Genomic DNA, 22699 nt, shown 5'->3' with positions numbered 1-22699 from the left:
CCCGACAATAAACTATTGTAACGGATTTTCCTATGCAAAAAATTAATTTAATTTAATATTATACTTATTTTAGTAAAAAAAAAACTAAAAAAATATATTTTTTAACATCGTCAGCCTAAAATATTTATAGAAGTTTCTTTGATCATAGTGTTGTCAATTCTAAGATGTGGGATTAAAGAGAATTATATTTTTTTTATTTTAAACAATCAGAGAAAATTAATGATGAGAAAAATTTATAATAATACGCTGTAGCTGAGTCTCGAACTCTAGATCATTGATTGTTTCGCATGTGAAATTACTAATAAACCTTGGAATTATTTTTAGTACATGTGAATAGAAAAAAGGACATTAACGTAAATTTATTTTAGGCTTCACCAAAGTTAGTTAGTAAAAGGGGGAACTTTTTAATAAAATAGTAAGATATAATAGGATAATTTGATTAGAATTTAAGAAAATCTATTTAAATTATGTCAGAGTTGATTGAATTCATTAATTAAGTTTTTATTAAAAACTTGATGTTTTTTACTCATGTGGAACCGTTATATTAGCGGCCCCGTAGAACTGGTTCTATGGATATGGAAGGAAGTAAATACAGGTACATAACTGAAAGCGCATGGTCGGGAAGTTAACTCCAGATAATGACACTCCAAGGATCGAACTTTGGGCCTTTCGGTCACGAAATAATGTGCCCAAGGTGTACTATAGACGAGATCCTCTGGTCCGTAATTTATGGATCAGAGGATGATCCACTGATTGTGATTCATAAATTATGATAGACCTCATCTATTTAAGTGATGGAGTCCATCAAAATAGACCAATCCATATGATAGATCATTTTTTAATCCGTAAATTATGGACCAGAGAATCTGACGCCCTCGGGACTTAATGTTTTTTACTCATGTGCCGTGACCTAATTGATATCCAGATCCTTATTGGCACATAGACCCAATTTTATTCTAGAAGAGAGAAAAATTAACCAGTCTCGATGGCTCCTGTGCGAATCTAACTGAATACTCTGTTCAACATCAATTATTGGAAAACTCCAAGGGCAATAAGTCTAAAGCTGGGGCCGATGGTTTAGCTGGATACCATTGAACTCTGTTCAACTCCAAGGAAAATAAGTGTAAAGTCTAGCTGGATACCATTAAGCTCTGTTCAACTTCAACTCTGCAAGGACAATAATTGTAAAGCTGGGGCCATCGATGACATACCATTCAGCTCTGTTCAACTTCAATCATAGGAAAACTCCAAGAGTAAAAATTAATGATCTTGACGTCCATGTTGGAACACAGATCTAACATTCATTCAACAACTGCAAAGACAAATTAACTGGTCTTCTTGGTTCTTCACATCTATCAGGATATCACATCTCTCAGGATAGCATTCCAGCTCTGTTCAGCTTACATCTATCTATCAGGATAGCATTCCAGCTCTGTTCAGCTTCAACTAGGTAATTAAACCATCTTTCTTCTTGATTTATTATTCTATGGCAAAACAGATGTGATATATTACTCTTTGTTGCTCTTTTTTTGATTTCTATTACAGATTAATTTGCTTCTGAGATCTCTGGTATACTATATGCTTTTGTTTCTATTACATATTTGTTTGTGAGATCCCAGCTACTATGTGCTTTTTAATAGACGAAAGATTATTATGAATACTTACCATTAAGCTCTGTTCAACTTCAATCATAGGAAAACTCCAAGAGTAAAAATTAGTGATCTTGACGTCCATGTTGGAACACAGATCTAGCATTCATTCAACAACTGCAAAGACAGATTAACTGGTCTTCTTGGTTCTTCACATCTATCAGGATATCACATCTATCAGGATAGCATTCCAGCTCTGTTCAGCTTCAACAAGGTAATTAAACCATCTTTCTTCTTGATTTATTATTCTTTGGCAAAACATATGTGATGATATATTCCTCTTTGTTGCTCTTTTGTTGCTATTACAGACTTGTTTGTGAGATCCCAGCTACTTTGTGTTTTTTAATAGACAAAAGATGATTATGAATACTGTCATCTAATTTATCTAAAATCGTTGATCAGTAACAGCAGCTATGGACGTAGTCTCGCCAATATTGGATGGTGCTCGTGCGAAAGTCATCGATAAATTAATTGATAAAGTCAGTACGTATGTGCAAGATCAGTACTACTGGAAAGCTAACTTGCAAGAAGAATTGCAAAATCTCAAACGCTTACTTCCTCGGATCCAAGCAGTTGTTGGCTATGCTGAAGATAAATTAACTATGTATGAATCTCATAATCCAGCTTTAATCAAGTGGTTGTGGCAGTTGAGGGATGACATCGACGAGGCTGAGGAAGTGCTGGATGAGTTGGAATATCGTGAACTGGAGAAGAAATCTGATGGTGACAAAAGTAGGCTTTCTACAATTATTGACCCTTATTTTAGAGCTGCAAAATGATTTCTGAAAAGTGATGATGATGTTCTTGAGAGATTAAGGACATGCGTGGAGAATTTGAAAACCTCTGCTTCAGATGTCGAGACATTTCGGGCATTGGTGACGCCAACAAGTGGCGTCGGCACTGGACAAATGCAGCAGGAGCAGGAGAGTCTAACATTGTCTAATCAGAGTAGGATCACCTCTTCTTTGCCTGGATTATCATTCAAAGGACGTGAGGAGGAAAAAGGGAAAATCATTCAGTATTTGCTGGGAGAAGAATCTGAAATTCAGACCAGTCAAAATGTGCATTGCCTTCCTTTGGTAGTCATGGGTGGTATGGGGAAGACTGCGCTTGCTCAACAAGTCTTTGATCATTTTGAAAACGAGAAGAAGGAACACTTCGACATCAAAATCTGGGTATGTGACTCCTTACCTGATCTCAATGCATCAAATCTAATGAAGAAAATTCTGGAGTATTTAACTGGCCTATCCGAATCTGAGCCATTGGAACTGATACCAGTTAAGCTCAAGGAGAAATTACATTCCAAAAGATTTCTACTTGTCCTAGATGATGCTTGGGATGACAAAAATCATATAGAGTGGGAGAAACTATGTATTCCATTGCTACATGGCCAAAAAGGTAGCTGGATACTATTAACAACTAGATTGGAATCAGTCGCGAAGATGGTCTCAAAGGTAATCAAAGGGGGCACAATGAAGCCAATGACATTGCAGGGCTTACCAAAGGATGAATGTCGTTCACTGCTCTACGAGCATGCATTTGTTGATCAAGACCCAAATGAATTCCCACTGCTTAAAAAAATTGGTGAAGAAATAGTGGAGAAATTGCATGGCGTACCTCTTCTTGCAAAGTCAATTGGAGGAGCATTGAATAATAAACTGGAAGCAGATCACTGGACAAGCATTTCGAGAAGTGAATTATGGAAAATGCCACAAGATTTAAACAACTGCGAATTCATTCCGGCTCTAACACTAAGTTATAAGATGCTTTCACCACGCTTGAAGCAGTGTTTTTCTTATTGCAGCATATTTCCTCAAGATTACAAATTCAATAAGCAAAAGCTAATGTGTATGCGGATCGCAGCAGGCTTAATGTACTCAGATGGATTAAAGGAGGGTTCAAATGAGGACATAGCTAACTATTGTTTTGATATGCTGTGCAACAAATCTTTCTTTGATGTTCATACAAACAATTGGAGTGCATTTCGGAAGGGCATTGCACCTTATGATTTAGAAGTCATCTATTACACCATGCATGATATGTTGAATGGTCTTTCTCGCCATGTCTCGCGCTATGAATGTTGTCGAATTGTGCATGACACTCCCAGTTACATTTGTGATTATAATGCCATCCGACATATATCTATATCTATTACCAGTATAGATGCTCAACTCGGTGATCTAGCTAACATGGTGTGCAAATTCAAGAACTTGCGAACTCTTCGGATAGAACAATATTATGGAGATTCTCAAAAATTGGATGATTTTATTCGAGATGCATGTAAATCACCGAGAAGAATTCGAGTATTGATTATTCAGCCTTATAAGTGTTTGAAAAGCATCAGTGACTTTGTAAAACTACGATTTCTTGAAATTACAGCTCTACCACTATCAGTATCAATCTCTAAGTTCTACTTCTTACAAGTTCTAACTGGATACCGTGGCATTCTGGCAAAAGACACAAGCAAGTTGAGAAACTTAAGACATCTATACGAAGTACCGGAGAATGCACTTTTCTCAATGGCTGAAGTAGGAAAGTTAACATGCCTCCAAGAATTATGTTTCACTGTGGGCACAAAACCCGGATATAGAATTGATGAGTTGATGAATATGGATAATCTCCGCCAATTATCTATTGCAAAACTTTCCAATGTGCACAGTCTTGAAGAGACCAATAACGTCAACTTGGTCAGTAAAAGTTATCTCACAAGCTTGGAACTGAATTGGTATAAGCCAGACTTGGATGAAGCAAGTAGTAATCTTGGCCATGATCAACAGAAGGTTCTGGCGGCTCTACACCCCCCTCCCACAATTAGAAAACTCATCATTAGAGAGTATAAAGGTGGTAGGCCTGCATCGTGGATGAATACTAAATCTCTTTCTCGGCTTGAATCTCTTGAATTATATAATTGTACAAATTTGGAAGAGCTGCCCCCTCTATGGAAGTTGTCCTGCCTTAAGTTTATAAAATTGAGTGACATGAAAGCTATAAGAAGTTTGGGTTGTCGCTCCTCAGATCCGATGGACAGACAATTTTCGGTTTTAGAGGAACTTGAGTTTTGGGATCTTCCCCTCTTGGAGGAATGGAATGGTGCGGATGACTATCAATGGTTCCCTCGTCTCAAAAGGTTTGAAATTGGAAACTGTACCAAACTAAAAAAAATTCCGGACCTTCCGTTGTCTATAGAGAATCTTTGCATGAAAAAGTTGGGGTTAGAAGTTCTTCCACGGTTCTACAAGTGTTCTAATGGTTCTACGACATTTGGAGGATTTCAGCAGCTGATGTCCCTCGAGTCCCTTGAAATGGATGACTACTCTGAGATTGTAGATATTGGATCAATTGGTGAAGAGGATGGTAATTTCCTTCCGCCGGCACTGAAAAAACTCAAACTTAAAATTCTTAACAAACACGAAGATTTGGCAAGTTATCTACGAGGTCTTACTTCGCTCACTAAATTGTCATTAAGTTGTTTACAGGGCATGACATCACTTCCATTAACAAATGAGTTGGAACATCTCACTACACTTCGAAGTTTGTATATTTGTGATTGTGAAGACTTGACTTCGCCTGGAGGCTTATATATTATAAAATCTCTTGAACAGCTACATATGTATAATTGTCCAAAATTCCTCACTGCTGAGGTTGAGTCACAGCAACTTTTAAAAGAGAAGACAAGATCCGCGAGTGATAAAGCTGCTAGCATCCTTCCATCCTCACTTGAATTCCTAAGATTTTCAACGTCTAAGATTTCACAAGAGTCGTTGGGTTGCTGCCTTCAAGGGCTTACCTCCCTCAAAAGATTGGATATATCAAATTGCAATCATTTGGTGTCTCTTCCCAACATAGAGTATCTGCATAATTTGACAGCATTGCAGACATTGTGGATTTCTGATTGTGAAGAATTATGTAAATTGGAGTCATTGACGGCACTTATCTCCCTCATACAATTGTCTATTTTCAACTGCCCCAAATTAATCGCTACAACATTGTCCACTGTACAAAATCCTGCAGCAACAACAGAACAAAGTGCAACAAAGATAAAGAAGGGAACATTACTTTCACTTGAAGAAATTCAGATTGACAACATCTTCTATCTACCCATTTTGCCGATCCCAGAAAAGCTAAAGACCCTTTATATCAAAAAGGAAATCACTTGTTTTCCTTCTGAGATAGAGGAGTGGTTGTCGCAATGTCGGGAGTCTCTGAAAATTTTAATATTGCAACAGATGACTCATCTGCAATCTTTACCAACAATTTTAGAGAGTTTTTCATCGCTCAAGGTTCTTGGTATAAATTCTGCTCCAGAACTCAAGTCACTACCCAGGATGCATGCCTCACTGGAGCTTCTGGTGATTAATGGATGCAGTGCAAAACTTGAGAAGCGTTGCCAAAAGAACATCGGCCTGGACTGGCCTAACATCAAGCACATCCCTGACATTTATATTACAGCGGTCAAAGAGGACAAGGCCAAGGTGCGTTAATACTAACAAGGAATATCACCACTTTGTTCATACTGCATTTTGTGTTTGCTTATTTAATTACCTCATTAACACTTACCACGCCATAGACTAATTTTTCTCAAATTGCTCGTCTCCATTTTTCTGAGCTATTTAATAATCTTTATTTATGTTGCTTATTTTGTGTTCTACACGTATCACCTCAAGCTCGAGTTAATTGCAACTGTGTCGGTAGCAAGCTTTGGAGTTCCACATGATCATATATATATATAATACCAACTACAGGACCTGACCATTTATCCAAAGGGCAAGCTATCAATTTGGATCCAATCGCTTTGTGTTTTAAGTTTTTGTTTTCATTCATTTTGAAAATAAACTCACCTTGGGTGTTGTTTTCGTTCGACACTTTTAAAACACAATTGAGTTCCAAAGAGATTGATGCTTCTGTTGAAGTTGCAAAAGAATTACTGAAATTTCATGATGTTCTTGGGAAATTAAGGGCATGTGTGAACAATTTGAATACCACTGCTTCAAAACTGTCCAAGTATATTTATCTATTTCAGCTTTATATTATTTGTTTTAATGGCAAATTAATCTTCTTGTCCATTTTCGAACTCTTGAAATGTTTGCAGAAAGTCTTATAGTCTTGAACAGAACAACACCATATGCACCATCATTCCTAGAGGTAATATATATCTTCTCATACTGATTAAGCAAAAACATTCAATTGCTAATCTTTCTTGACTATATCAGATCAAAATTCAATAGTGAGCAAATATGGCTGCCATGAACTAGAAGACGGTCGAACTTTTCTTCCACTCATGTCACCGAGCCTACAAGCATTGTAGTTTGTGATGAAATATATGAACAAAGACTATGTATCTTAAGCGCATCTACAGCTTCCTCAAGCTTTCTTCCCTCTCCTCATGTTGAGAAACTTAATAACTCCAATTTGTTTGTCTAAGTAGTAATTGGAGCTAATCTATAAGAATTTCCAATATTTGACCTTAGGAGCTGTTATAATTTTTGTTGAACAATTGTGTGGTTGAACATTCATCTTGAGTGGTTGAACATTTTTCTATTTCGAACTTTTTATTATTTGTTTTCATGGTAAATTAATTTTCTTGTGCATTTTGGAACTCTTGAAATATTTGCAGAGTGACATATAGTCCTGAAAATGCCATCAATCCCAGAAGTAATATACATCTTTTCATGCTGATTAAGCCAAATCATTCAATTACTAATCTTTCTTGATTGTCTCTATCAGATTCATATTCATATTCAATAGTGAGCAGATATTGCTGCTAAGAATTAGGATCAAACTTTCTTCCACTCTTATCTCTGAACCTACAAGCTAATAATGTAGCTTCTGGTTAAATATATGAACAGAGACTATATATATGAAGTGCATCTGCATCTTATTCAAGTTTTCTCCTCCTCTCTTGTTGATAAACTTAATCACTCTGTTGATTTATCTTAGTACTAATTCGAACAAATCTATAAGGATTTATCTTACAAACTTTTAAATTAACATTCAACTTGTGATGATTATTGAAATGATACATGTATATGCTTTTATTTGATTGCTTGTACTTTATCCACGTTCACGAGCTATTCAACTGCAGTAACAATTTCTATCGATTTTTTTGCATTTTTTTTTGTCTTGTATCATGCCCAAGTTGGGATTTAATGTCAATTTTTTCAATAGCATTTTAACACCTCCGGAGAAGTCGAAATAAGGAATGGAGGGCATTGTTGGACTCCTTAAAATTTCAGAAATCCACAGGACCTGAAATGAGTCAAATCGGACTAGTCTATAGGTACATCAGTGAATTTCGATTGAAATCCATTGATGGACTTAAATTGGTCTGATTGGACACATTTCAGGCCTTATGATTTTTGTGGCTTCAAGAAGTCTAACGATGCTCTCCATTACTTATTTAGGATTCTCCGGATGTGTTAAAATGCTATTGAAAAAATCGGCATTAAATCCAAACATGGGTTTGATATGATTTCATATCAGGCTCATGTTGGACCTAATATGAAATTAAACCGTAGTGTTGATTTTTAAAAATCAGTACCACAATAGTTATGTGGCAAAAGGCGATCGCTCGCCCCCAGTACCTCCACCAACCCGTCCCTAAGCCAACACAGAGGAGGTAAATCATGGATGACTACTAGCCATTAGTACAGGTGACTAAGATATGGGGGAAGGCATGCTCGGACGCACCAAGTTTCGATCCAAAGATCTTATGTGACAACACTCCATACCTCAATCACTGTACCACCCGAGAGGATGGTACAACAATAGTTATTATGGCAAAGGCGAATACGCTCGCCTCCAGTGCCCCGCTAACCCGTCCCAGGGCCAACACGGAGGAGGTAAATCACGGGCGGCTATTAGTCTTTGGAATAGTGACTAGCACATAAGGGAGGTATTTATCTCGGCTTTGTCGAGATTCGAACCCTGACCTCATTATGACAATACTTCATGCACTGACCACTAGACCCATACAATAATAATTATGCATGCATGCATACACGAGAGAGGAAAAAGAAAAGAAAAGAAGAAAGAAAAGATTAGAGTGAAGAGAAGTATGCACATGAGAGAGAAAAATATGGGTAAAATTGAAAGGATATGCGTCCTTTGTTAATTATCAAATTATAGTATACCAAAAATTGAGTAGTATAAATAGTCATTATCATACTTACCCCGTTGGGCACAACACACGTTTGAAAGGATGAACCAACTAAATAGAGCTCAAAGTAAGGTGTATGAAGCTACTCTCTTTACACCTGAAAATATACTTCTACATCTACTGGCGCTGGGAAAACAAATGTTGCTATGCTTTCCATTTTACGATATCTTGGCTTAAATATGAAGGATGGGATCTTAGACACCAGCAAGTTCAAGATTGTTTATGTTGCCCTAGTGAAAGTTTTGGTGGCCAAAGTTGTTGGTACTTTGTCACACCCATGGTTTGTACGATTGTGGTATGTAGAATCGATTTGGGGTCAAGATCAGATCAATATGAACAGTAGGGTTAGATCGGTTAGAATCAGATCGAATTGGATGGATAGGAATATCCAGTTTAAAGTTGGTCCAATTTAAAGGCCAACTGACGTATTGAAAACTATTGATTTCATTATTTAAACATGAATATCTAAAACAATCTTTTAAAGACTCATCAATTCAGCATAATATAAGAAAATAGACATCTAAAACTTATAATTTTAGGGAAAGGAACAAAAAAAATCTTGATAATCAAAATTATCAGACATCAACTAAACAAATGTTTTAAATAGTCTTAAAACTTTAACATAGTAAAAGATGAAACCTTAACTCTACAAAAGATGAAAATAATCTCAAATAAAAAGTATGAGCCTTTGAAAAGGTTTTAAATGTCGTTTTTGGACTCTAAAACTTGGTTGTTATAGATTTTATCGGATAACAAATATAAATCTCTAAAAGAACTTTAATTTAACATATTATGAGCTCTATGATTCAACTCAAGTCAAAAGTTATGATCTCTCAATGTGTGGAATAGTTGGAACATACCGATCGTATCAATCCTACTCTCACTCTATTAAAAAATTGATTCCAAATGCTTCTGGATCGTATTGGTACTTTTGGATTGTAGGAGCGTACAATTGTATTATCCAAACCATAGGATCATACAATCGTACAATCGAGATCGTACGATCATACGATCCAAATTGCAAGGTCATACGATCCTACGATTCATATCGCGATTGATCCGGTAGTAAGGACGGGGGACCCTCGTTGGCGGGAGGTCAATGGTCAAGAGGGTCAACCCCAAGGTCGTGCCGAGCGGACAAAGGTCATGCCGACCGAGCATCCGGTCGACCGAACATCCGACCAGGGGTCTCCCCGGCCGGACGAAAGACAGTCTGACCAGGGGTCGGGTTTCCGATGCTCAAGGTGAAAGAGTCTCTGGGCCGAGCGGACCGGCCGCTTGGCCGAGCCACAGGATAATAAGGCGCAATCCCATCCGAGCACATGAGCAGGGCTTCCTCGCCCGGTCTGAGGTATGCGCATTCCCGGAGGCCATGAGCGCCGAGCGGCCGGTCCGCTCGACCCGGGAACAGGCAAGAGGCGCAAACGGACAAAAGGGGCAGCTGGTAACATCATCCTCGAGACACCTGCCGCTGACAAACAGCATGGTCGGTGGCCGGAGCGGACAGAGTATCGTACGGTGGAAGTTTCCACCGTCACGTCAGGGATATGCTCGGACGATTGCGGAATACCGTCAGCCATGCTTTTCTGACACAACCCTACCGAGGTATGTTTGGGGAAGCATGCACACATCGAGAAGCGTTCCCGCACCTCCCCGGGGTCCTATATAAGGACCCCCAGACTTCGACGGAGGTATGCGATTCTGATCACTGTAGCCACAGTAGCGTTACTTTTCTCTTCTTCTTCTTCACTGCCTGACTTGAGCGCCGGAGGGTCGTCGCCAGGAAACCCCTCCCGGCTCGACTTCTTTGCAGGTTCGCCGGAGGTCTACACCACCATCAGAGGATAGCGGAGAGCGCCACGTCCCTAGCGTCCATCGATTCAGTGCTCGGACATGATCAAATTGGCGCCGTCTATGGCATCGCATGAACGACCCCGACCATCCGCTCGGGAGGAGGAGAATAGAGGCAATGCGTCGAGGGGTGAAATCAACATCATCGCCGGAGGGCCGACCGGAGGTGACTCCAACAGGGCAAGGAAGGCGCATGCAAGGCAGCTTACGATCCATACGGTGGGCTACAGTCAGGAGCGGGCGAACGGGCCCAAGATCAGCTTTGGGCCTAGGGACCTCGAGGGAGTCGAAGTCCCACATGATGACGCCCTCATCATCCAAGCTGTAATAGCTAACTACACTATTCACTGCATCTTTATTGATACAGGCAGCTCGGTCAACATAATCTTCCGGAAGGCATTCGACCAATTGCAAATCGACCGAGCCGAGTTGCTGCCGATGACAACCCCCCTCTACGGGTTCACCGGTAATGAATTTTTGTCGGTCGGACAGGTTCGACTGGCTATCTCGCTGGGAGAGGAGCCGCTCAGAAGAACGCGGACTACTAACTTCATTGTAGTCGACGCTCCCTCCGCGTACAATGTGATCTTGGGGCGACCGGCTCTCAACGAGTTCCGAGCGGTCGTCTCCACCTTTTGCCAAAAGGTAAAATTCCCCGTGGAAGATCAGGCGGGAGAAGTCCGAGGTGATCAGCTAGCAGCCCGGCGCTGTTATGTAGAGATGGTCCGATCCGAAGCCAAGGCCGCCCGGAAAGCACCACGCGTCGAGGTAAATGCTATAACCGAAAAGCCACCTTCTTTAGTTTACGAAGAATAAGAGGAAGTAAAGATCCACCCTGTCCGACCGGATGCCACTACGTTCATCGCATCCGACCTGGAGCCAAGCCAGAAGGAGAAGCTGATCAGATGTCTCCAGCAAAACTGCGACGTCTTCGCCTGGTCGACCCACGAGCTGCCAGGGGTCTCGCCGAGTGTAGCGTAGCACGAACTCCACGTTCGACCGGACGCTCGACTGGTGAAGCAGAGGAAGAGGGACTTCAACGCCGAACAGAATGTCATCATCCGAGCTGAAGTTAAGAAACTTCTGGAGGTCGGCCACATACGGGAGGTGCAATTCCCGAGCTGGCTCGCCAATATGGTGCTGGTCTCCAAGTCAGGCAACAAATGGAGAGTCTGCATTGATTTCCGGGATCTAAATAAGGCATGCCCGAAGGATTTTTACTCTCTACCCCGGATCGACCAACTGGTAGACTCTACTGTTGGATGCATATTAGGGCTACCACCAAGTGCCACTCGCCTGGGAAGATCAAGACAAAGTGAGCTTCGTTACTCGGACGACACTTACTGTTACAACGTGATGTCGTTCAGACAAAAAAACGCCGGAGCCACATACTAGCGGCTAATGAACAAAGTGTTCCGGGAGCAGATCGGCGCAACCTGGAAGTCTACATGGATGATATACTAATCAAGTCACTCCGAGCAGCGGATCTTTGTATAGACATAGAGGAGACCTTCCGAATACTGAGGAGGTATGGAGTCAAGCTGAACCCCCAAAATTGTCTGTTCGGAGCAAAAGGCGGGCGCTTCTTGAGATATATCGTGACCAAGCGGGGCATAGAGGCGAACCCTAGCAAGGTGAAAGCACTGCAAGACATGCCGCCTCCCAGGAATATGAGGGAAGTGCAATGCCTCACCGGCTGGATAACGGCATTGTCGAGATTCATCTCTAAGACAGCCAACCGGAGCTTGCCATTTTTCAAGATCTTGAGCCGAGCAACCAAATTCCAATGGGATCAGGAGTGCGACCGGGCGTTCGAGGAGCTGAAAACCTATCTGAATTCATTGCCCGTACTGGCTAAACCGAATGTAGACGAGCCGCTCCGTATATACCTGTCATCAACCGAGCATGCTGTCGGCTCGGCGCTAGTGAGGGGAGGCGGAGAAGAGCAGCCTGTGTATTTCTTGAGCCACATCTTAAAAGATGCTGAGTCCCGCTATACTGGTCTCGAGAAGCTCGCGTTCGCCCTAGTCCTGGCCGCACGGAGGCTCCGTCCTTATTTCTTGGTGCATACTATCATCGTTATGACAAACAACCCGCTGGGAAGAGTACTCCTAAATCCTGAGGCGTCCGGGTGGCTCATTAAGTGGACAACGGAGCTCAGTGAATTCGACATCCAGTATCAACCCCGCTCGGTGATCAAGGCACAGTCCTTGACGGATTTCATAACAGAGGTACAAAATCCTGAACCCGAAGCTTTATGGAAGGTATTTGTGGACGGGTCGTCCACTCGGCTCGGGAGTGGGATCGACATCTTGCTGCTCTCTCCTCAAGAAGAACGGATGTCTCTGTCCGTCCGGTTGGATTACCGGGCAACAAATAACGAGGCGGAATATGAGGCCCTTATAGCCGGCCTACAGGCCGCTCGGCATGTGGGAGCCCACCGGGTGATACTGTACTCTGACTCCCAATTGGCCGCTCAGCAACTCTCAGGGTCCTTCGAGATAAACAGCGCACGGCTCCGACTCTACGCGGAGGCCTTTGAAAAGCTCAGAAATAACTTCATCAAAGTTGTCATACAAAAGATCACCCGAGCCGAGAACCAGTCAGCGAATGAATTAGCCAAGCTCGCTAGCTCAATATCGCCGATCGTCATCCAACAGCCAATTGAGCAGGTGTCCTTGGTGGCGCACATCGACCGGATGGAAGGCCTGACATTCCCGAGCGATTGGAGAACAACCATAATAGAATTTTTGCGTTCGGAGGCCACGCCGTCCGATCGGGAGGAAGCCCAACTACTGAGGAGGAGAGCCGACCGGTTCATGCTCATTGGGGACCAGCTTTACAAGAAGGCGTTCTCCCGCCCGCTGCTGAAGTGTGTCAGCTCGGAAGACACAGAATATATTCTCCAGGAAGTACATCAAGGATCTTACGGAGGTCATCCGGGCGGGCGATCGTTGGCTAGGAAGATCCTGCTAGCCGGATACTTCTGGCCAACCCTACAGGAAGACGCCGCTCGGACTGTCGCTGCCTGCCTTTCCTGTCAGAAGTTCCACAGCTTCTCCCATAGGCCAACGGAGAAGATGAAGGCGTCTACTGTGTCCTGCCCGTTCGACCAGTGGGGTATGGATATAGTGGGACCTTTCCCTATGGCGACCGGGCAGCGGAGGTTTTTACTGGTGGCGGTTGACTATTTCTCCAAGTGGGTCGAAGCCGAACCACTGGCCAAGATAACCGAGCAGATGGTCAAGAAATTCATCTGGCAACATATAATCTGTCGGTTTGGCATTCCTCGTCGGCTCATTTCGGGTAATGGGCGGTAGTTCGTCGGTCAGCAGCTCGGAGAATGGTGCAAGGGATACGGCATCGAACAACACTTCAATTCCGCGGCGTACCCTCAGAGCAATGGTCAAGCCGAAGTAGCCAATCGGGAAATCCTGTGAATGCTTCGGGTTCGGCTCGATCACATGGGAGGAAGTTGGGTGGACAAGTTGCCCGACATGCTATGAGTCATTCGCACAACCCCAAAGGAGGGAACGGGGGTAACATCATTCCACTTGGTATATGGGGGCGAAGCAGTCGTCCCAGTTGAGATCGAAGTCGAGCCCGATCGAATCCAGAACTACAATGGGGACAACGCCGAACAGAGACAGCTGGAGTTGGACCTAGTTGACGAAGCACGAGCTAAAGCAGTCGTCCGGCTGATGGCGTACCGGTAAAGAATGAAGTAGAATTACAACAGACATGTAATTCCCAGAGCATTCCAGGTCGGCGACCTAATATAGAAGAAGGTGAAGCTGGTCGGCGATGTGAGTAAGATGACAGCTCCCTAGGCGGGGCCCTTCAGAGTGGTCAGAAGCTCTGATCGGGTGCATACTACCTGGAAGATGAGGATGGATGGCCGCTAGATCGACCATGGAGTGCAAACCATCTCCAGCTGTACCGTGCTGGATGAAAGATGCGCCAGTGTAATTCATTTCATGTATGTTCCGTTCGTCTGTATCCTTTGCCTGCAGGAGTGAAGATAAGAAAAATTATGAAGGGTCTGAGCATTATTCGCCGAACGACAAACTACATGAAGACCGTCGAGCGGCGACATTAAACTCTAGAGTCGGACTAGACTTGACCACGGTTCGGAACCGACGGTTCGACGGTTCCAGGCAATTCGACCCTTAACCTTAACCATCCAAGACGGTTACGGTTCACGGTTCAGAACCGCCGGTTCACGGTTCGGTTCACGGTTCGCCACGGTTCAAGATTAATATGTTAAAAAAAATTAAAAATTAAAAATTAAACATTAAACATTAAAAATTAGAAATTAAAATTTATTGAAAAAAGGGCTTGCACTTATTTAAGTTACCGACGTATCCCTTTAGGGGAATCAAAGCCCACGTAGTTCTTTTATATTTTTTTCCTTTTACATTTTCATTCACTTCCATTTCCTGTTCCTGTCGTATTTGTTCCTTCAGTATCAAAATCTTCAACTTCGTCATCTGAAAGTTGCATTCCTTGGATTCTTTTCTCCGCTCTGGTCCAATCGTCCAGTAATGCTTGGGCTTCCAATGAGTCGGGAGACAAAGTTGATCATCGTTCATCTAATATGTTGCCGCCGGCACTGAACGTCTGCTCCACAGCAACAGTTGACACTGGACAAGCTAAAATTTCTTTTGCGATCATGGAGAGAACGGGAAAGATTTGAGCCTTATGTGACCACCACTTTAAGATATCGAAGTTTTCGCTATCTACTTCATTAAAATCAAAAGAAGTCGTAAAATAATTCTCAAGTTCCTGTGTGGAACTTGAGGATCCTCGTGGACGTTTTGTCCGTTCTTTTAATAAGAGTTGTGCTTTTGTAAGTTTTAAATTACTACTAGTAGTTTGTTGAATTTCAGAAATATTAATTTGTGTTCCATATTTTGCATAATATTGATTATAAATATCATATAAATAAATTCTAACATTATATATAATATTAACTGGATCAGGGGAAGAAGAATCTTTAATTGGAATTAAAGCGTCATAATATAAAGTTAACATTTCTTGTAAAACTTCTAATTTAAATCTAGGATCTAAAGCAAATGCAATTAAATAAATTTCAGGAATTAAATAAAAATATTTTTCCCATTTAGTTTTCATAGCTAAGATGCAAGGAGATAAAGATTCATTATTAATATATTCATTTAAAACTAATACTACATTAGAAAAATTTTCTAAAACTAATTGAGCAGTGGGATAATAAACACCGGAAAGTTGTTCGGTTGCATCATTAACTACTTTTAAAATTTCACAAATACTTCTACAAATATTCCATTGTTGTGGAAATAAATATATATTAGTATTAGTGTTTTGTGCAAAAAATGAACATAATAATTCTTTATATTGAAATGAATCTTGTAATAATTGGTATGTTGAATTCCAACGTGTTGGTACATCACGTGGAAATTTTTTAGGTCTCATTCCATTAATTTTACAAAACCTACCCCATTGTTTCATTATAGATGGATGAGACCAAAAATAAGAAATTGCAATTCTAATTGGTTTATATAACTTTCTAAAATTTTTAAACCATCTTGAACACATAAATTTAAAACATGGCATACACAACGAATATGAAAAAATAAACCTCCAATAATAGGTTGACAAATAAATTTTAGATCGTCTATACAAGCGGTATTAGAACTAGCATTATCTAATGATATTGAAAATATTTTATGAGTTAAACCATATTCTTATAAAATTAAACATAATAATTGTGCGATATTATGAGCATTATGTGATTCATCAAAAACTCTATAAGCTAATAATCTTTTTTGGAGGTTCCAAGAGTTATCGATCCAATGGCAAGTCACACCCATATACGAATGTGTTTGACAATGATCACTCCAAATATCGGAACATAAAGAAACTTTATTATCTAATTTACTAAATTTATCAATTAAATTCTTTTTTCCTTGTTTTACTAATTTTTTAATTGTACCAGTAAGTGTAGTCCTAGGAACACGTTTAGCACATGGATTAAGAGATTCTTTACAAAAATCTTCAAATGTGCATTTAGATCCAAAACTAAAAGAAAGATGTTCTACGGAAACAAATTTAGCTAATGATTCTCTTAATTTATTATCCAAATATAAAAATAAACCGGAATCGGTACTACTGCTAGTTGTAGAAAATCTTGATAATTATGTTTGAGAACGGTCGAGTCCATATTCCGTCGGGTGCTTTGTTTCTACATGTCGTTTCAACGACCCATAGCCGCTGCCAGCTTGGAATTTGTAGGAAACATTGCAGTGCTTACATTTTGCACGCATTTCTCCCGACGGAAGAGTGACCATCTCAAAATGTTTAGTGAAAATAGAAGACTTTAGAGGAGGAAGTTCCCGAACTTTAGAAGTAATTGCATCGGTACTTCCTTGTGTTTCGGGTGTCGAATTTGGAAGATGCTCGATCTCATCATCGGTGGATTGAATGTTGGGGTCCTCCTCCCGTGTATTCATTATTTGCTTTCCCTTCCGAGCTCGAGATGATGCACCTCCGCGGCCTCCTTCCATTGTACGTAATTGAAAATTAAAAACGAAAGCGTGTAGAGATTAGAGAATACGAAAATGAGATTAAGAGAAGAGAAGGTGTGTGTGAAAAATGATGAAATGAGCTCTCTATTTATAGAGTTTTGATAGTAACGGACACTAAATCATAGTCATTGATCAAAAAACGGTCAATTGATCCTAACCATTGAAAAAAATACCCAAAAACCCTCCTAATGGCTACGAACCGCTGGTTAATCGGCGGTTCCAACGGCTATGAACCGCCGGTTTTCAAGCCGTTTAAAAAAAAAAAAACTTTGCGGCTGAACCGCCGGTTCAACCCGCCGGCTAACCGGCGGTTCGCCGATTTTACAACCAATGAACCGGCGACTATAAACCCCCCAGTCGAAAAACCGTCGAGTGGCGACGTTAAACTCTAGAGTCGGACCGGCGACTATAAACCCCCCCGTCGGAAAACCGTCGAGCGGCGACGTTAAATTCTAGAGTCGGACCGGCGACTATAAACCCCCCGACTCGAAGTCCATAGAGCGGTGACGTTAAACTCTAGAGTCGGACCGGCGACTATAAACCCCCCGGCTCGAAGACCGTCGAGCGACGACACTAAACTCTAGAGTCGGACCGGCGACTATAAACCCCCCGGTCGGAAGACCGTCGAGCGGCGACGTTAAACCCTAGAGTCAGACCGGCGACTATAAACCCCCCGGTCGAAAGACCGTCGAGCGATGACGTTAAACTCTAGAGTCGGACCGGCGACTATAAACCCCTCGGTCGGAAGACCGTCGAGCGGTGACGTTAAACTCTAGAGTCGGACCGGCGACTATAAACCCCTCGGTCGGAACACCGTCGAGCGGTGACGTTAAACTCTAGAGTCGGACCGGCGACTATAAACCCCCCGGTCGGAAGACCATCGAGCGGCGACGTTAAACTCTAGAGTCGGACCGGTGACTATAAACCCCCTGGTCGGAAGACCGTCGAGCGGTGACGTTAAACTCTAAAGTCGGACTGGCGACTATAAACCCCCGGTCGGAAGACCATGGAGCTGCGACGTTAAACTCTAGAGTCGGACCGGCGACTATAAACCCCCGGCTCGAAAACCGTCGAGCGGTGACGTTAAACTCTAGGGTCGAAGTGGCGACCATAAACACTCCACTCGGAAGGCTGTCGTACGGCCGCATCAAAGCCCGGCACTTAAGGGCAGGCGAACGGCTATCCTAAATCCTAGAAGTGACCAACGAATAGAAGCATTTTTGGCATAGATTCCACTCGGGCCATAAGGTTACCAACGGCAGAAATACAAAAATGCCAAGGACACTTCATTCAAGATAGTCAAAAACACTCTTCGGTATAGTGGAAAGAAGGGTTGCATGTTCCCGAACGGGAATGACGAAAGACTCCGGCAAGTGACCTTGGGCCTTCAGGTGGTCCGCAGTAGCCGTGATAGCCAACTCGAATGCAAGGGCGAGCTGATCGCACACCTTCTGGACGAAGTCGACCCAGTGGATGTAGGACTGCCTCATCGCAGCCAAGCGGCTCGGCTTGGCCCCCTGGTACACAGTAAAGACAGCACGGGAAGCGTCGAGAGCCTCTTGCACGACCTTCAAATCGTCCTTGAGAGCCGCCGCCTCGACCGAACGACCCTTCTTCTCGCGGTCCAGCAGATCCGCCAACTCTTTTACCCGCTATTCCAGGGCGCGGGCCTCCACATTCTTCGCTTCCAGATCGGCGATAGCGGTATTTTTTCGAGTGGTTGCGAGTTCTATCTTGCGATCATAAGTTTTGACCTGCTGTTAGAGCTGGGCCAGCATGTATGCCTGGTTAGCCGTCTTCTTCCGCTCGGTCTCCAGCAGGTCCTTGGTCTTCTTAAGCTCCTTCTGCAGCTCGGCATATGACGGGCTTTGAGAAGAAGACGGGCCGCCCGGACTCTTCAATCTCTTCAGCTCCTCCTCCACCATGGCCAAGCGGTTAGCGACAGCGATTTCTTCCACCCATCTCTGATGCACGCAGGAGTGTTAAAATGCCGACCGGGAAGACTACATAAAAGAGCAGAAACGAGGCTTACCCCTGTGGACTGCTGCATGTGGCTGTTAGCCAGTTTGTTGAGCGGTATCATGGCAACACGGGCCCGGGCGTCCGCCCACATCACAGCAAGGGGCCCCTTGATAGTGATCATGTGTTCAGGAGCCGCTGGCTGATCTGATTCAGCCATAAACGCCTCAGTGGGGAGGTACAGGGTGGCCTTAATAATGCGGCGCTGGCCCGGAGTCGTGTGAACGGACGCCGAGGGATCGGAGGCCGGGCTGGACATCGAGGACAGAATGCCCGAGCGGCGGACTCGGCGAGGTACAGGAGGAAGAGAGCTGACCGACACCGCTTCGATGGGGTCCGCAGGCGGATCCAGTTGGGAGGGGGTCCGGTCGGAGGAGAGCGCCTCGACCGATGGCTCTTTGCCACGGGGAGATGCGGTGCCCGTCCGCTCGGACGCTTGCACTACAGAGGTGGCCGAATGGAGTGGCATCTCAACACGCCGTCTCTTCTGGTTGAGTGGGAGCTCGTCGTCCGGCTCAGATTCATCCTCCCGAACGGAAGGGCCCTTGCTGGAAGTTGCACCACCAGTCGCTTCCGCAGGTGAATCTCGAGCGGCAGACTCCCCTGCATTTGCCTCGCTCTCACCCTCATGAGAGCCGACCAGAGCAATGCCCAACTGCTCCATTTCCTTGGCCGCTGCCGCCTCGAGCGCGACTGCTTTTCTCTTCAAGATCCCGAACAGCACAGACTCCATTACGATGTTTGCTGCAACGAAAGGAGAAGAAAATCAGTTAGAACTCAAGGCAAATGCATAAGTAAATTTCTTACCAAAGCTGCTCGGGAGGGGGGTCCGGCTCGGACTTAGGCCAAACATATACATCACGCCTTCAGGAAGAAGCTTGTTGATGTCGAGCTTTAGACCGGCGAGCATATTGGCTGCCTGAAGATAATCCGGTCGGGTTTTATACCTCTTCAGTTTGGGGGAGGTGGGCGGTCCGACCTGCCATTTAGTAAGGAAAGGGAGCCGCCCGGGAAGACGAAGAAAGAAGAAGTTCTCTTTCCAATGCTTGTTGGAAGAGGGCAATTTATCAAAAAGATCAAACCACGCCGAGCCTGAAACAAATAAGTGTCCGGCTCGGACTGCTTGGGATAGTAGAAATAATAGAAGACTTCCGGACGGAGGGGAATGTTGTGTATCTTAAATAATACCACAACTCCGCATAGAAGGCGAAAAGTGTTGGGAACCAACTGGGCGAGCGGAATGTCGAAGAAATCGCAAACTTCGGCGATGAAGGGATGGAGAGGAAACCGCAGACCGGCTATGAATTGGTCACGGAAGAAACAAATAGCGCCGCGCGACGATTTGTGCGGCCGAGCGGAAGGCGAGGGTAAAATCAGTTTGAAATCAGAAGGGATGTCAAAAGCGTTTATCAGGCTCTCGGCATCACGCCGATCGAACCGCGACTCTATGGTAGTATACCATGGGCCGAGAGCGAGGTCCGCGGGCTGGGAAGAGCTAGCCATCGCCGGAACAGTGGGGGAGGCAGGGAACGGAAGAAAACACAAAGGCTCAGGGAAGACGAACTGAATAGTGACCGAAAGGCAAGAACGCGGCAAGGAACGCAAAGAAAACACGAGAAACGAAGGGAGAAAGGCAGAGAACCTTACAGAAAAGATGAGGATCGAAAGAAGAGGGCAAGGGGTCGCCGGAGTGCCGAGGAACGAGGTCACCGGACCAAGGAGTGCAGGAAAAGGCTTCTGAGCACGCGACAACGAAAGTGCAGTGGAAGAAGGCGACGAGAGCTTTATAAGGATGGGCTCGATCCGCCCGAGCCGTCGGATGCAGGTCACATAACCCGAGGCCCGCATCCAACCGTCCATTTCAAACCGATGAACGTCGCATCGGGCGTAAGGCAGCGGCCGCACAATGACGTCAACAGCGCCACGTGGCACTCGGTCAAAGGAGGGCATTTAATGAGCCCCATCACGAGGCAGAACCCGCGTGCTCAACCATAATGGCGGAGATTTGTACGCATTCTGAGAAGATCCCGCGGACATCATCACAGGCCATCGACAGGCCAGTCAGGCAGCCTTCGGCAATTAGCCGACCGGCGCTATTCGACCCCATAGTGGTCGAGCGGAGGTACATTTTCGGGAGTGGCAGGATGGCTGTCGCTTGGCCAAACTCATAGTCCAGTCAGTCGGACTTAGCGCCTCCTTCGACTAGACTTGAGAGGGAGGCATGTGATCCGGTGGTAAGGACGGGGGACCCTCGTTGGCGGGAGGTCAATGGTCAAGGAGGTCAACCCCAAGGTCGTGCCGAGCGGACAGAGGTCATGCCGACCGAACATCCGACCAGGGGTCTCCCCGGCCGGACGAAAGACAGCCCGACCAGGGGTCGGGTTTCCGATGCTCAAAGTGAAAGAGTCTTTGGGCCGAGCGGACCAGCCGCTCGGCCGAGCCACAGGATAATAAGGCGCAATCCCATCTGAGCACATGAGCAGGGCTTCCCCGCCCAGTCCGAGGTATGCGCATTCCCGGAGGTCATGAGCGCCGAGTGGCCAGTCCGCTCGGCCAAGGAACAGGCAAGAGGCGCAAAGGGACAAAAGGGACAGTGGTAACATCATCCTCGAGACACCTGCCGCCGACAAACAGCATGGTCGGCGGCCGGAGCGGACAGAGTATCATACGGTGGAAGTTTCCACCGTCACGTCAGGGATATGCTCGGACGATTGCGGAATGCCGTCAGACATGCTTTTTCGACGTAACCCTACTGAGGTATGTTTGGGGAAGCGTGCATGCATCGAGAAGCGTGCCCGCGCTTCCCCGGGGTCCTATATAAGAACCCTCAGACTTCGACGGAGGTATGCGATTCTGATCACTGTAGCCACAGTAGCGTTACTTTGCTCTTCTTCTTCTTCACTGCTTGACTTGAGCGTCGGAGGGTCGTCGTCGGGAAACCCCTCCCGGCTCGGCTTCTTTGCAGGTTCGCCGGAGGTCTACACTACCATCAGAGGATAGCAAAGAGCGCCACGTCCCCAGCGTCCATCGACTCAGCGCTCGGACAGGATCAACGATTTTACACATCATGATCACACCGTTTAAAATCCTTTAATATTGTCGTGAAGGAATTTAGCGACGATTAAAAACCTTGCACACCAATACGACCCAAATCGTAAGATCATACAATTGTACAATCCAGATCATACAATCGTACGATCCAAATCACAAGGTCACATGATCCTATGATCCATATGACGATTTTACAAATCATGATCACACCGTTTAAAATCTTTTAATATTGTCATGAAGGAATTTAGTGGAGATCAAAAACCTTGCACGCCAGTAGATATCAAGGATAAAGACAAAACTTTGGAGGAAAGTAGAGCTGATCTGGTAAGTGAATTACAAAATGCTTTAGTATCAATGGATTACCCTTTTTATGTTCAACATTTGTTTGCTAATTGTGCTGCTAATGT

At 44.2% G+C, this 22699-nt stretch overlaps 1 protein-coding gene across 6 annotated transcripts; it reads left to right on the top strand.

Annotated features, from left to right (window-relative positions):
- The first annotated feature begins 1203 nt into the window (after positions 1-1203).
- Positions 1204-7201, top strand: LOC122034501 (putative disease resistance protein RGA3). Of its 6 annotated transcripts, XM_042593782.1 has the most exons (6): positions 1204-1450; positions 1546-1569; positions 1695-1863; positions 2052-6121; positions 6739-6791; positions 6860-7201. In XM_042593782.1, exons 4-5 carry the CDS (start codon positions 2558-2560, stop codon positions 6748-6750), a joined length of 3576 nt encoding a protein of 1191 aa, XP_042449716.1. In that variant the 5' UTR covers positions 1204-1450; positions 1546-1569; positions 1695-1863; positions 2052-2557; the 3' UTR covers positions 6751-6791; positions 6860-7201. The 6 variants fall into 6 exon arrangements, with proteins under 6 accessions (XP_042449716.1, XP_042449717.1, XP_042449718.1 ...); XM_042593783.1 differs by lacking the exon at positions 1546-1569 and having other exon boundaries at positions 1747-1863; XM_042593784.1 differs by lacking the exon at positions 1546-1569 and having other exon boundaries at positions 1747-1863; positions 1958-6121.
- The last annotated feature ends 15498 nt before the right edge of the window (positions 7202-22699 follow it).

The sequence above is a fragment of the Zingiber officinale genome, chromosome 11B (assembly GCF_018446385.1).
Source record: "Zingiber officinale cultivar Zhangliang chromosome 11B, Zo_v1.1, whole genome shotgun sequence".
In the NCBI taxonomy this organism is placed as follows: Eukaryota; Viridiplantae; Streptophyta; class Magnoliopsida; order Zingiberales; family Zingiberaceae; genus Zingiber; species Zingiber officinale.
Note: the sequence above shows the minus strand (reverse complement) of the source record. Positions and strands in the feature narration are given on the sequence as shown.